General features: G+C 46.3%; 1 protein-coding gene across 7 annotated transcripts in view; it reads left to right on the top strand.

Moving 5' to 3' along the window:
• CAMTA1 (calmodulin binding transcription activator 1) overlaps positions 1-14,170 on the top strand; it is a 242,505-nt gene that overhangs the window by 52,389 nt on the left and 175,946 nt on the right. For all 7 annotated transcript variants that reach the window (XM_054292023.1, XM_054292022.1, XM_054292025.1 and 4 more), the window contains exon 3: positions 7,712-7,779. In XM_054292023.1, the coding sequence (XP_054147998.1) occupies positions 7,712-7,779 (68 nt within the window). The remainder of the gene's footprint in view (positions 1-7,711; positions 7,780-14,170) is intronic.

The following is a 14,170-nucleotide window of genomic DNA, read 5'->3' as shown; positions in this document are numbered from 1 at the left end:
TAAACACAGGGATCTTAGTGAATTTTTTTAAAAATCACATTGCCTATTTGACTCTTTCAGGCTTCAGAGGACAAGTGAACTGAACCAGCAGGATGCCAATGTTTGTGGTTCTTTAAATCACAGGGTTTAGTCCAAGGTCATTTAAAAGAAAAAAAAAATCACATAATGACCTGTGGGTGTTTTCCAGTAACTCAAGACTGGGCGTTATTGGTTACTGCTCTGTTTCACTACCTGTCCCTCAGTGTGAGGCCTAAATGGAAGATAAAATCCATCCTAATCCTATTAGCCATGGGCTGATGCAAGGGCTGACTTTGCTGTGACTGGTGACTAACAGCACTTCTGAGTGGCTCAGGGCAGCCATGGCTGGGGGTTGTGCCCCATTATGCTCTTGCTTTTCCAAAGACCCACTGTGTGTCTCAGTTTGCTCTTGTCCCTATGTTTGGCAGGTGAAGGAGTGAGCAGATCTTGTTCACCTCCTCTGCCTCTAAGTCACTGCTTGTGCTCTTGATTGTTTTTTTTTCCCTCCTTTTCACATGTTTTAGAGAAAATTATTTCTTGTCCAAATCTATTTTTTTCATACTAGGTTTAACCCTGAAAATAGTGTTTGAGTTGTCCTTTTGCTGCGTTTTTTTCCCCTTTGTTTAATTTTTCCCCTTTCTTCTGCCCCTTTCCCTAAGTTTTCTTTGAGACTGTGTCCACGTCGATTTACAGCTGGTTTTTTGTTTTTCACCATTGTGGTCCTTTAAGCCCAGGAGTTTGTCAGGGCTGCTCCAGCCCTGGAATCTGAGGGCAGACAGCTCTCCTGAGGGTGCTGGGTGCACGAGGCCCCAGCAGAGCTGCAGAACACCGTCTCAGTCAGATGACTTGATCAGCCATCACAGCTCAGGATTTCCTAAATGTCACCCTATAATATCTAATTAAGATTGCAGTTTGAAGACATCATGTACTTTAATTGAAAACTGTAGAGTAATCTATTCCATTTTTTTTCCTGTTAAATTAATAGTGTGGACCTTTAGCAGATGGTTGGTGAGACACCAATATTAATGAAAACATCCCCCCTCCTGCAATCCTGCTGCTCACTGCCATGCAGGGAACCAAGGCAAGCATCTCCCAAACCAGAAGCATTTCCCACTTGGTGGCTTTACTGTTCTGTGGCACCAGACATGCTGCAAGGGCTGCCCTCAGGCCTTTTCCTGCAGAGGTGAGCTCTGGCTGGGTAAGGGGGACAGCAGCAGCCAGCGGGCTGGGGGCTGTCACAGACACATTTGATGGAAAATCCTTTCCTTAGGACTTTTTCTCCTGAGAAGCTGAGAGGCCTCAGGAACAAAATGTAAACAATGGTTATCTGCTGCTGGGGAATGCAACAGGAGCATCTGTGATTGGTCTCATGTGGTTGTTTCTAATTAATGGCCAATCACAGTCCAGCTATCTCAGACTCTCTGAGACACAAACCTTTGTTATCATTCTTTCTTTTTCTATTCTTAGCTAGCCTTCTGATGAAATCCTTTCTTCTATTCTTTTAGTATAGTTTTAATATAATATATATAATAAAATAATCAATCAAGCTTCTGAAACATGGAGACAGATCCTCGTCTCTTCCCTCATCCTGAGACCCCTGTGAACACCATCATATGGGCCACCTCCTGCTCTCTGCAAACCAAGGGAATGGGGCAACACTTTGGGCCTCAAAATGGTGAGGGCTTCATCCATTAGGACAACAAACCAAGGGTCTGGCTTCAGCAGTCCGTGGTATTTTCACAGGTATGAATAAATATCTCTGCACTCGGCAGGAAGTTCATGGCATGAGTCGGAAAACCAAATCCGTGCAAGTCCAGCCTGACCTGTGCTCTGGCTGGGCAGCCCTGGACAACCTCTGACCCCAGGCACAGCTTGTACAGCTGACACAGATTGTCAGCAAAACAGCAGCAATATCTGAGCTTTATCCTCTTCTCAGCCTCAGCATAGGCTGTTTCTGCTTTGAGAAGTTGCAGGCAGGTGGTACTTCAAGACCAAGCCAAGTGCTGCCTGAAATGGCAGTGAAACATTCTGGTGCAGGAGTGTTCTGTCACTGACAGGTGATGTCAGCCTGCAGGCACCTGACCCTGCCATGTCCCTCCTGTCCCTGCTGGACACTGGGCTCACTCTGCCTTTCTCCTGCTCCTTGTTTCACCCAGCTCATGAGCAATATCCCTTTGATAGTGTTGCTGATTTTGGCCAAACAACTGAGTGAATGCAGTGGGATTTTGATTTTTGTTCCCATGATGCTGAAGAAGGTGGTGTGAGCCTGCTCTGTGTGGTGTTTGGAGCAGTTTGTAGTTGGGATATTCAGAATATTAATAGCTTTGAGAGTGGGTATGGATAGAAAATGAAAATGGCTCAATCCCAGCTGAGAAGATGGTCCATAGTCAACATGAATTTTTATTTTCATTTCAGAGCAGAAGGATGATAAGGAAGTGATGGGCTGGAATTTGTCTTTATAGCAGAGAGGACGTGGTGAATTCCTAAGAGAATAAATGTGCTCGCTTAAGAGATTGCAGCTTTATTAGCTCTGTGGTCTAAATCTAGGGATGAGTAGAAACTCTTCAGCTTTCTCCTAAGACATGCATAGATTCAGGCTTATTAATTCAGGTGTGTATAATTCATACAAAGTAATAACTTGAAATTCAGACTGCTTTTTTTTTTTAATAAATTACATGTTGCTTTGAGACCAGATGGTGACCAGAGCTGCCTGGCCTAGGGAATCCTGCAATCCTTCTCCCTTACAGTCTTTTTTTTTATTTTGAGAGGTGAGGTGGGAATTGCCAATACCTTGTGGTGATGCAGGATGACCTGGAGGAAAGTGAGCTGGGAGGAAGGAACCAACACTCAATCCATGGCTTTAGGGACCCATTAATTGTCCTTTTCAAGAGCTTTTTAACCAAAAAATAGTCGTGATTACTTCAGCTCAGGGCAGAGTTGGCACCTTCTTGTGTGCACAATGGGTCACGAGCCTCTCTGACACCACCAGATCCCTGCCCCTCAGTGTCACCGTCACATTTTCTGGAAAAGTCCCCTTGCCCTGGGAAGCTGAGAAGCCTCAGAGAAAAAGGAAAACAATATTATCTCATTTGCTTCTCCTGTGTTTTGCTGCTTTGGAATGTGGTTGGAGATTGTTTATCCAACATGTGAATTATTTTTACTTAATGACCAATCACAGCCAGCTGTGTCAAGGCTCTGTAGAGAGTCACAAGTTTTTCATTATTATCTTTTAGCCTTCTGTCTGCATCCTTTCTGTATTCTTTAGTATAGTTTAGTATAGTATTATTTAATATTATATAGATAGTAAGATAATAAATAAGCCTTCTAAGAACATGGAGTCAGATTCATCATTTTTTCCCTACGACAGGGGACTCAGAAAATACCACACGTCCGTCTATCCCGTGCTTTGTGGCCATGTCCTCTCCTCTCCTGTGCATGCACACAAACAGCTTTGCAGCAGCTTCTGGGCAGCCCTGAGTGCACTGAGGGAGCTTCTTCCTCCCTGCTGTCCCTGTGCCTGTGGCACTGGCTGCAGCACTGCCTCTCCTCCACCCTGTGTGGGTGAGATCAGGTCGCCCATGTGCCACAGCTCCGGGCTCTTACGTGCTGACATTAAATATTGAAGTGTCTGAGGAGCTGCAGTCACGTAGCATTGGGTGGGAATGTGTGGTGGCTCTGGCATCGTGCCTGAGCCAGGAATGCCAGGCTGGGTGGTGCCACCCTGGCACGAGGCTGAGGGAGCAGTGGGCACATCCTTGGTGGCAGCTGTCTGGAGATGGTGGAGCTGCTTGTCTCCTATCTCACACATCTCACTGGGCTTCCCAGCTGGTGGTTCCCTGGTGCATTCACACTAATAATCTGAACAACCTGGCAAGTGCAAAATAAAAATAAATGCACACCTAGATAAAATGCTATCAGGCCCAGCAACCAAGTCTAAACTAAACACAGAATTATCTGACCAAGTTTAGGATAAAACACAACTCGAGTGATTTGAATGTTAAATAATCTCATTGCTCTATGGTGTGGTTCCCTGAGATGGTCAGTCAAGGCTGTTCTCAGCAGTGTGAGCAGTGGGCTCAGTCCTGCAGGCACTCAGAGAGGGAAAACCACGTGCTGAGCATTGCCCTGAGACTGGCTGATGTATTGCAATGCTGTAAGGGCTCTGACGAAGGGGGAATGATGAGGAGGAGTTCATTGATATTAGAAGGTTAATTAATTACTTTATTATACTATATTATTCTATACATCTAAAACTGAACTTGCTAAGCACTGAACTCTGATCACAACTGCACACACTGGTCTGAATTTCGTGACTGTCAGTGACAGTCCCAGCACACACACACACACACACACACACACACACGGCCCTGATAGGCCAAGGAAACAAAACACTGTGACTTTGGGTAAACAATCTCCATATTGCATTCTACTTTGGCACAGCAAATGATAAGAATTCTTTTCTTTTTTGAGGTTCATAGAATCCCAGAAATATTCTTGGGAAGAATTGTGCCTTGCTTTTCTCTGTGAGGAGAAATGTGGGGCTGCACTGACACGCATGGAAGAGGAGCTGGATCCACAGAACTTCCAATGATTCACCCTTTCCCAGCAATGCTCACTCAGTTTATCCTGACAGTAATTTCCAAGCTGGGATAGAGGGGATGTGGGTCTGGGTGGGACATCCTGACCCAGGAGCTGCTGCCCGTGGTGTGTGGTGCCCTTGCCCGTGGAGATAAACCTGGGTGGCCTTGGGGTGCACCTGGTGCCACCTGGCCTGGCTGTGCTGCGGGGGGACTCACTGGTGACGAGACTGAGCGTTTGTGTCACGTGCAGGTGTCCCTTGGTTTGTGTCCCTTGCTGTGCAGTCCCAGAGGAGCCAGGACCAGCCGGGGGTTCAGAGCCAGCTCTGTCTCGTCTGACCTTGCTGGTGCCATGCTGTCTTTTGTTTGTAGTCTCGGGCAAGAAGCAATGGGAAAAGGGTTTGATAGGAGACAAAAGCAAACAATAGCCTTGCTCCAAAGATACGATGAATGGGATATAATTGGATTTTTTTGTGAGGACATTGATTTGACCCTGTGAGACACAGAAAGAATCATTAGGGGAATTAACACGCATTAAAATGCAGGGTTTTATCAGAGGGCTTTTATTGTGCCCATAGTTTTGTTTTTAATTATTTAATGACTTTGTGTCTTCTGGTGATAAATCTATTTCTTCCCTCTTTTTTCAAAGGGAAAAAGGGTGTTGGTGTGGCAGGAGGGTACTTGGTCCATGCAGCTGCTGAACCCCAGCCCCGCTGTGCCCTGCCTGTCCCATACAGACAGGGAGCCACTGGGCAGAGACATCTTGTGCAAACCTCTGATCAACCACCTGAGCATTTTCCTCTGCAGAGCTGACATGAAGTTGTAGTACAGAAAGCAGAACATATAAGGAATGGGGTTTTTAAGGGGGTTTTGCAGCAGAGAAGCACATCATCCTTCACCAGTGTACATCTGTGGCACTGACTGGCAGCTTGGCCTTTCCTTTGCCCAAACATGAGTGTACCAGGCCAGCAGAATGGAAACTCATGTTCTGCCTCTCATGGGAATCTCCAGTTGCTGATGATTTGGGATTAAGTTTTCACATGTGCCTGGCATGGTCTTGCAGGGAGGAGTGGAGTGAATGAGCTGTGGGTAAGGCTGAGTTCCTTCACCTGAAGTACTTTGGGTTTCTATGCCATAGCAATGTATTTGTTCAGCCACAAATTTTAAAATGGCTTAATTCTCCTTGCAGCAGTTAAATTTTAGTAGGAATAGGCAAAATCTCAGACTAACCTGAGCCCCCTAAACTATCTAGGCATGGAAGGAGCTTGTTTCTGTTCTGCTTGCTTGCCTGGTGCTGAAGAGAATATGCAGGGAACTCCCAATTGTTCCTCAGTCTCTCCAGACTCATCTCACTGTACAGCAAGAGGTGACACTGGTTTGTGGCATAGTGAGCTGAGGACACATAACGTGGAATGGGTTGGGAATAGAGCTCTGCTGATTTCTGCATTTTTGGTGGAATTACTGCACTGGCTTTAAAAAAAACCCTGAGATATTTTTCCATATTTTCAGAAGAATTTTAGTTATGGAGTTCTTTGGTAGTTTTAACTTGTTGGAAATCTGAGGTCAGACTTTCTGGCCATGTAGTGTCCAGATTTCAGCAGTTGCATCTGATTTCAGCACTTGCATCTGAGGTGCAGCTGCTGTGAAACTGTGAGCCTTGGGAAGGTCATCAGTGCTGGTGTTGAAGGTCTGCACAGGCTTTCTTTTATGCTGAGTTTTATTCAGCCATTAGCCACTACCCAGAAATTAAAAACAAGAGTTTTTGGAGCATTGTGTTTCTGCTCTGTCATCTGCATGTGTGGGGATCCCTTAAACCTGCAGAGACTGGCTTGGGAAGCAAGGGGTGCATCGGTGGATTCCAGGAGAATTTATTTGCAGTGTAAACATGTTGGTCAGGAGTCATTAATATGACATTCACACAGCTCTAATAAAGTACATAACACGGAGATCTGGCACCGCCGCAATGCCCAGAGGACATTAAGTATGAGTCTTAAAACCAAGAGTATTGGAAACAAGATATTTTTACGTCTCGTTTGGGAGTAATATAATTGCATTTTGTGGCTCTAGCAGATGCTTGGGCCAGCTGGTTGGAGAGCATTTGTGGGGGTTTTTAGCTTTGGTACTGTAAGCGACAGCCCTTATATAGAGCTAGCTAAAAAAAAAAATAATAAAAACACCTCTTGTGGTGGAAAGCCCTGGCACTGGCGTGTGCTGTGCTGTTGGGAGTTACAGCCTGGGGACACTTCTGCTGCAGTGGCTCTGGAGATGATGCTGCATGTGGTTTGGGGGTTTGATTTGAGACATTTCTACACTGAAGGCAGTTTTGCTGACCTCGCATGTTCAGATTTTGCTATGCAGGCCCCTCTGAGAGGGCTGGGTGATAATTTTTGGAAGATAACCATCAAAACCCTATATTTTTCTCAGTATATCATAGAGGCCTTATTTTCAGCACAGTCTCTGTGGCCATCTCTAGATATCAGGACACTGCTGGTGTGGTGACAGTTGTCACCTTGTGGCCACCCTGGCTTTGTACCCAGGAAATGGATGAGTGTCTGTCCCTTCCTCAGGCCTGTTTACAGGCACTGTCGTGAATTATGTCACTGGCGCCGATAATTTCCTGCAAACAAATCGGTTCTGATCTGGAAGTAATCGCCCGTATCATTCCTGCAAGTGGGAGCAATGACTTATGTTGATGTCACCCGCTGGCTTTTTATGGCAACGATTAATAATTCAGTAATTCTCTCTGCAGTGATGCTGTTCTATTTATAAATATTTTATTTAGCTCCCTGTGTCCGTATTGTCGCTACCCTCCCCTTTGCTTCCTGACGTCATACCGGGCTCTCGGCGATGCCGTGGTCACCACAGTTACCAGCAAATTCTCTGTGCTGGGAAAATGTTAATGCCTTTCCTCATTTGCATCTCTTCATTGTCCTGTTTAAGCCTGGCCTTGGTGGCGTGGATGTGAACATTTACTGAGTGCTCTCTGTCAGTCAAACCCCGATTTCAGCTGCAGCCTGGCCCCGGGGTAGGCGGCTCCATGTCTCTGTTATAAAACTTTCCAGTTCCCAGCACAGCCATGCAAGTAACTCTGTTTTCTTTCTGCATTTCTCTTTCAGGAAATTGCAGCTTATTTAATAACGTTTGAAAAGCATGAGGAGTGGCTAACAACCTCCCCCAAAACCAGGTAATGTTCTCCTGCTCAGCACATTGACTCTCTCGCGCTGATGACTTGACTCACTGATCAATGCCTTGACCACCAAGTGGAAACTCCCAGTCATGCCTGATGGCTTGTGACACCAAACTCTCATTAATTGCCTTAATGAGCATTTTATTGAATGAAATCAGATTGATTAAAAATGGAACAGCTACAGTCTTGGCAGGTTAAAGTTTTAACCCAATGGCTCAGGATTTAATTGTATCCCTTCAGATGAGCAGATCTGAAGTCTCTGAGCAAGGTCGCGGGCTGTTTATCTTGACAGAGCTCCCTTGCCTCTAACTTTAAATAAATAAAAAAGCACCAGCCCCACCATGTGCTGCCTGTTCACAGACAGGCACGGGGATTGTTTGTGTTCTGGTGTTTCCCTTGCTGGGGTTAAGTGTTTGATGGTGAGGAGGTCCCAAAAAGCTGCATTAACAGACATGTTTGCAGTTTATTATTCAGTAAATGTCATGTCTTCTTCGTGCTGCCATAAATGTTTAACTTCTCGCTCCCCTGGGAACCCAGACATGGAGTTTTGGCTGTGGATGTTTTCCTGCTGTTTCAGCTATGTTCTGGCTCCATACGTCTCACTAACGCAGAGAACGACTCTTGCTTTCTGGTCTTGCTGGGCATTTGCTGTTTTTCTTTTTCCCAATCACCCCTTTCCTCTTGCAGAGGGCTGGGCCATTGGAAGGAGCCTGCTGGGACCCAGGTGAGAGAAAAGCCTGTTCTAGCATCCTGCATCCCAGCATCATCCGTTGCAGGGGCCGGTGCCGCAGGCGCCCGGAGCAGCGTGCTGCAGGTTTGGCATCACCTCCTGCTGCCATGAGCAGGGACAGAGGTCCCAGTGGGACACGGGGAGCAGTGCCACCCTAACAAACAGCACAGATTGATTCCAGGTGTTCCACAGCGCCCAGCTGAAGAGAGGATGGACGTGAAGCCTTCTCTGCACCTCTGCAGTGCAGCTGCAGGTGGGGCGCGCAGAGGATCTGCTTTCCATGAAATATGGGAACCAAAGAGCTGTGTTGTTTTACTTTTGTGGGCTTCCTCCCCCTCAGAGTGTGTATTTTTGTGACATTGGTAAGTAATGCATTTGCTTGTTGCATTAAAATGTGTAGCACCTGGGAAGGAGATGTGGGAAACCCAGTTGTTCTCTCACTGATTGTCCAAGACCTGGAGCTGCCATGGTGATGGAAGGGCCTTGAATGGATCTTTCCTGCTGGTAGCAGCTGTGAGGCTCTCCTTGGCTGCAGAACAGCAGGTAATTCAGTTAATATTAGCAATAGTTTTTCCTGGGTTGGTAATCCCAGTTTCAGAATTAATTTAAAACAATTTCTGGCTGAGACTTTGCCAGAGAAGCCTTTTAAGGGGTCAGAAAACACATTAACTAGTCTGGCTCTACATGGTATCATTAAAGATAGGAAATTATAAATGTTTTTGTAGCAGCATCTTCTGATTTTAAGAGCTTGGTTTGCTAAAGGCAATGCATGAAAATAATTCTCTGATGAACATTTCCTTGTGTCTGCAGCTCTCTCCACAGAGAGCAGTAAACACATTTCCTTGCCTTCCTCTTGTGTGTTTACACTTGGAAGAAAGAATGTCCCAGGAGAAGGAAAGTTGTGACATGAGTTCAAGGTCCTTCTGAAATTGTTCAGTTCGTTTTCTATTTTTTTTAATATAAAAATTAATTGGAAGAGTTAAATGCTGAGTTGCTACAATCAGAGCTCACTGTATTACAGAATTAATGACATTGATTTGGCACTGAACTGGAACACTCCCCGTTCTTTGTTTGCTGCTGTGGGTGCTACTAATTTCATCTCACAAAATTAATAAAAATTAATTGCACCACTGACACACACAGAGTTTCCTAATGCAATGATGTATAGTGTGCTGTGAGGAGTCACTGCTGGATGGATGCCATGGGGGCTCTGGGCACGGCTGGACACTGCCTGTGGGAGCTGCTGCTGCAGCTGTGGGCACAGGGCTGATAATGGTGATGGGATTTTGGTGCTGTCCAGCTCCAAAAGGAAGGAATTGCTGCACAGGGTCAGGCCAGGCTGGGCCGTGGTGCCTCACAGGTCACTGAGCTAAGGCAGAGCTTGGCAGTGAGGGCTGAGCTGGTTTGGAGCCAGGCTTGCAGTTCTGAATGTTTTCATCTCTTTCCCAAACAGTTTCCCATGTTTACAGCATGGATGGATATTGCTTTAGTCATGGACGTGGAAGGGAGGCCCCCTTGCCATTGAAGAAGCTATGACAAACCTTTGCAAAAGGTCCCTAAAATGACTTTTTTCTGAAACTTCTCATTGAACAACTCCAACTGACTGAATACCCTGATATAAATATACTGGAGCATTATTACAACAGTTCTTTGAGCGCTCCGGTTGATCAACATAAATTAGCAAGTACACCTCACAAGCTTTGACCCTGAGGATCTCTTGGAATGGTGTTTGGTTACTTGATGTGTGGGCAGAGGGTTGATAATGGTGATGGGGTTTTGGTGCTGTCCAGCTCCAAAAGGAAGGAGTTGCTGCAGAGGGCCAGGCCAGGCTGGGCTGTGGTGCCTCACAGGTCACTGAGCTAAGGCAGAGCTTGGCAGTGAGGGATGAGCTGGTTTGGAGCCAGGCTTGCAGTTCTGAATGTTTTGTTCTCTTAACATGGGATACTGTCTGTCCCAAACAGAGTATCCCATGTTGCAGTTCTGAATGTTTTGTTGAACGACTTTCTTTTCTTGTTGAAAACTTCTCATTGTACAACTCCAACTGACTGAATACCCTGATATAAATATACTGGAGCATTATTACAACAGTCCTTTGAGCGCTCCGGTTGATCAACATAAATTAGCAAGCACACCTCACAAGCAGTGACCTTGAGGCTGCCTGGGGATGGTGTTTGGTTACTTGATGATGTGCCGGGTAATCCGCAGCGGGTGTTCCGGCAGCGGGGCGGGGGAAGCGTTCTGCTAATGCAGCAGGGCCAAGTGGCTGACATTTCCAAGTTTAAATGCAAATCACGATGACAAAAAAAAAAAAAATTACTTGACATTTATATATCAAGTAGAACTTAATTGTTATTTGCTTTGGAATTTCAATGACAAAGTCAATTTTCTGAGTCCAGGAGCATTCTGTCAGAGGGAGATACTCTACTTGTCTGTTTCCAGGTGCCGTTTGTCATTAGCATTTGTACAGTATTTTAAAAATATTCTTGAGCGATCCGAGGTGACGTCACTGTTTCACAAGTGGGCCCCAGGCAATGGAAAAGCCTTGGCTGTGCTCAGAAGCTGCAAGGTCAGTTTTCCATCTGGGAATGCAGTTCAGATCTGTTTCTGTCCCATAAAGGACACAGGGGGGTTGCTGGGGGGACCAGCCCTACTCCATGGTGAGAGCAGGATGGGTGCAGTCCCCACCTGGATTCTCCCCACCTCCTGTCCAGGTGTCCATTCCTGCCCAGGAAGCACACCGTGGGCCTTACCTGCCCATCAGTCCAGCATAAGGAACATCCCCTATCCGGGATATCAGCAGCATCGTAAAGAAAAGTTAGGATCTTGCAGTATATTAATTCTGTATTAAATAATTAATAGTAAAATTAATTGAATTACTCCATTTTCAGGTAAAAAATAGGGTAATAAATATTCATAACTTACATTATTAAGGGAATTTCCATTTCCTATGTCGTTAAAGTAAGATTAGGTAAGGTTGGGTTTAAATGAAGATTGAAAACAATTGTGCTTTGGAATTAATTCACTGTGTTAGGCCATTACCTTGTGAGCCTTCTTTCCAGTGTGCTCTGTGTGAGAGCTGTCCCAGTGCATGGGTGGATGCTGCTGCCAGGATGTCCTGGCTGCTGGGAAATGAGACAGAGGCTCCCCATGGAGGAGAAGCTCCTGGGAGCTGGAGGTTGTGGAAAAGCAACTGCCCAGAGCTGTGATTGGTGGCAAGAGTTCTGTCCTCTCCCCTTGTGCTTGTTGCAAATAAAAGTCCTCTCGAGACCTTGCTTAGACTTTCAAGGCACGTTTTAAAGGTCCTGCTCTCTCATATGGCTCATACTCTCCATAGGATCCAGGACCATTAACCTTGCCTGTGGGCAGTGCTGAAATTTGGGTTTTTCTGCTGGTGCTGCTGGGAGCTCTGCTGGCATGTTTGGGGTCACACACGACCTATTTTCCTCTGTGGAAGGCAGCGTGTGTGTGCTGTCAGCACTCCTGGCTCGGGATGCTGCTTGACATAATCCCTGCTAAATGTGGCACATCTCTCTTTACACTTTATAGATTTCATGACTCTCAACACTTTCTTCTCGCTGCTTTCAGTATTTCCTTCTCTTTATTGTCCCTGCAGAGAATAAACAGCGCACAGATGGTTTTAAGAGCCCTTCGTTCGTATGGATTTTTAGCTGCTGTGGTCCAGGGGTGTTGAGACACCAATAATGAATTCTTTTAACAGCTCACTGGGTTGATTGTAAAGTGACCTAAGGGCAGAGTTGCTGGGAGCCATCCAGATGCCTGGCCTGACTCAGGCAACGATCTTCAAGTATTCCTTCCAAATTCTTTCCATGGCAAACCCAGCCTGGTGTGTGCTGCTCCTCTGGGAGAGCTGGTGTCCCTCTGTTTTCAGCTGGCAGCTCAGGAGAGCTGTGTCACAGCAGAAGATGTCACTGGACAACCAAGGCAAGAGGTCTGTGTTTCTGTTGTGGGTTCACCTGGCACAGAGGCTGAAGGTTGGCCCACCAATGGCTCTGCAGCCCCTTGCATGGTCACCAGGCTTGGGGTTTCCCACATCTCAGAGGGATTTGTGTCACAGGTGGTGGCTCCACAGCTGGTCCATGCACACAAACAGCTGCCCCCACTGCCTGGCTTTGCAGGCACACAGGGCTGGGGTGCAAAAACTCCTTCCCCTCTTCATGTGGACTCATAAGAGTCCTGCAGCATTGGCATGTGGAGGAGGAGAGAACTCTGGGAAACATGGAATAGGCACAAAAAGCAATTATCTGGTAACAAAGCAGTGAAATCATTCAGCAAACCCATCTGCCTGCAGCAAGGCTTGGTAGGTTTTCCTGTCAATGGGTATGGCCAAGGAAGACAATGTGGCTTTGGACAACACTGACATTGAGTATTTGGCAGGCTCTGACTGTTCTTGATCCCATGTGGGAGGATCTTAGGGTTGAGGAGGCTGCTCAGTGTGTGTGAGCCCTGTACTGGGCCTGACGGGGGTTCCCAGACTGCAAGGCAGATCAGTGAGGAGCTGCCCTTGTCCTGGCTAGAACAGAGGAAAGAATGTGCTGGAACATGTTGGTCTGGGCTTCTGATGGTCACACCCAGACCAGGCAGACAATTCCATATTGTCCAGCATTCTGTGCTTCCTATCAAAGAGGGCCATGAAGGACAGGATTTGATGGCTGTAAGGGAACCACCTTGGACCTGCCCTTTCCTGTGTCATATGGGCAGGCTGCAGAGCGGCAGAATACCTGCTGTTTGTTCTTCAGGCCGTTCTAAATGGCAACAAAATGAGTCTTTGTCGCATTTTAAAGATTTTTGCAACTTAATTTATATTCTCATATGGCACTGAAGAACCTTCTTTTGTCCAGGAGGTAAGATATGCAAAAATAACCTTTAAGTTGCTCCTAATTGACCCTTAATGATATTCTCTTGTTTCTTCCAATACATTCTCTGCGTCAAAAACACCATCCAGCAACTGCTTGTTGCATCTTAATGGCTGCAAATAGCAACTGATGAAAAATAAACTATTTTTTTGGGTTCTTTATTTATGGACAAGGATTTTTCCATCCAGGAAACCTGGCCCTGAGGTTGGAGTGCAGGGCTGAAGCAAGGCACCATCACCATCTTGGGCTGGGAGGGATTGAGGCCCCTGAGGGTGCCCTGTGCCAGGGGTTGATGCTTTGATTTCATGATGGGGACAATGTCTTTTATGACAGGCACAGTGTTATTTAAGCTGCCCATTGGAATGTTAGCCAGCATGTGCTGGTAACATGGAACTGGGGGAAGGATGTTTGTGCCTGTGTATGCAGAGCAGCTGGAAGCATCCCTGAGGATCTGCTGCTCAGCCTGGAGAGGACAGATTGGTTTGTGGTGTGGTTGTTGGAAGATGAGGAGCTGCCTGCAGACACTGAGGTTTTCCTTTTGGTGCTGAATAAGTGTGTGTAGGCAGTGAGCAGGCTTTGCTTTTGCTGTGGTGTGAGGAGTAATTGCTTGGCAGGCACAGGTGCTGTAGGTGTGCAGTGACATTGTAGTGAAACACTGGACAAGTGTGTGACTCTGCTCAGCCCAAATGTGGAGCAGTTGGTGGGTGAGCAATAAAGAAGCTGAGAGCACTGATACAGGTGTTCAGGTTTGATTTTTCTTCTTTTTCTTCCTAGTCCTGAAAAC

Source organism: Melozone crissalis, unplaced genomic scaffold (assembly GCF_028551555.1).
Source record: "Melozone crissalis strain CALT ecotype California unplaced genomic scaffold, PUWL_Pcris_2 ptg000107l_1, whole genome shotgun sequence".
NCBI classification, from domain to species: Eukaryota; Metazoa; Chordata; class Aves; order Passeriformes; family Passerellidae; genus Melozone; species Melozone crissalis.
The sequence above is the reverse complement of the archived record's forward strand: the minus strand, read 5'-3'. Positions and strand labels throughout refer to the sequence as shown.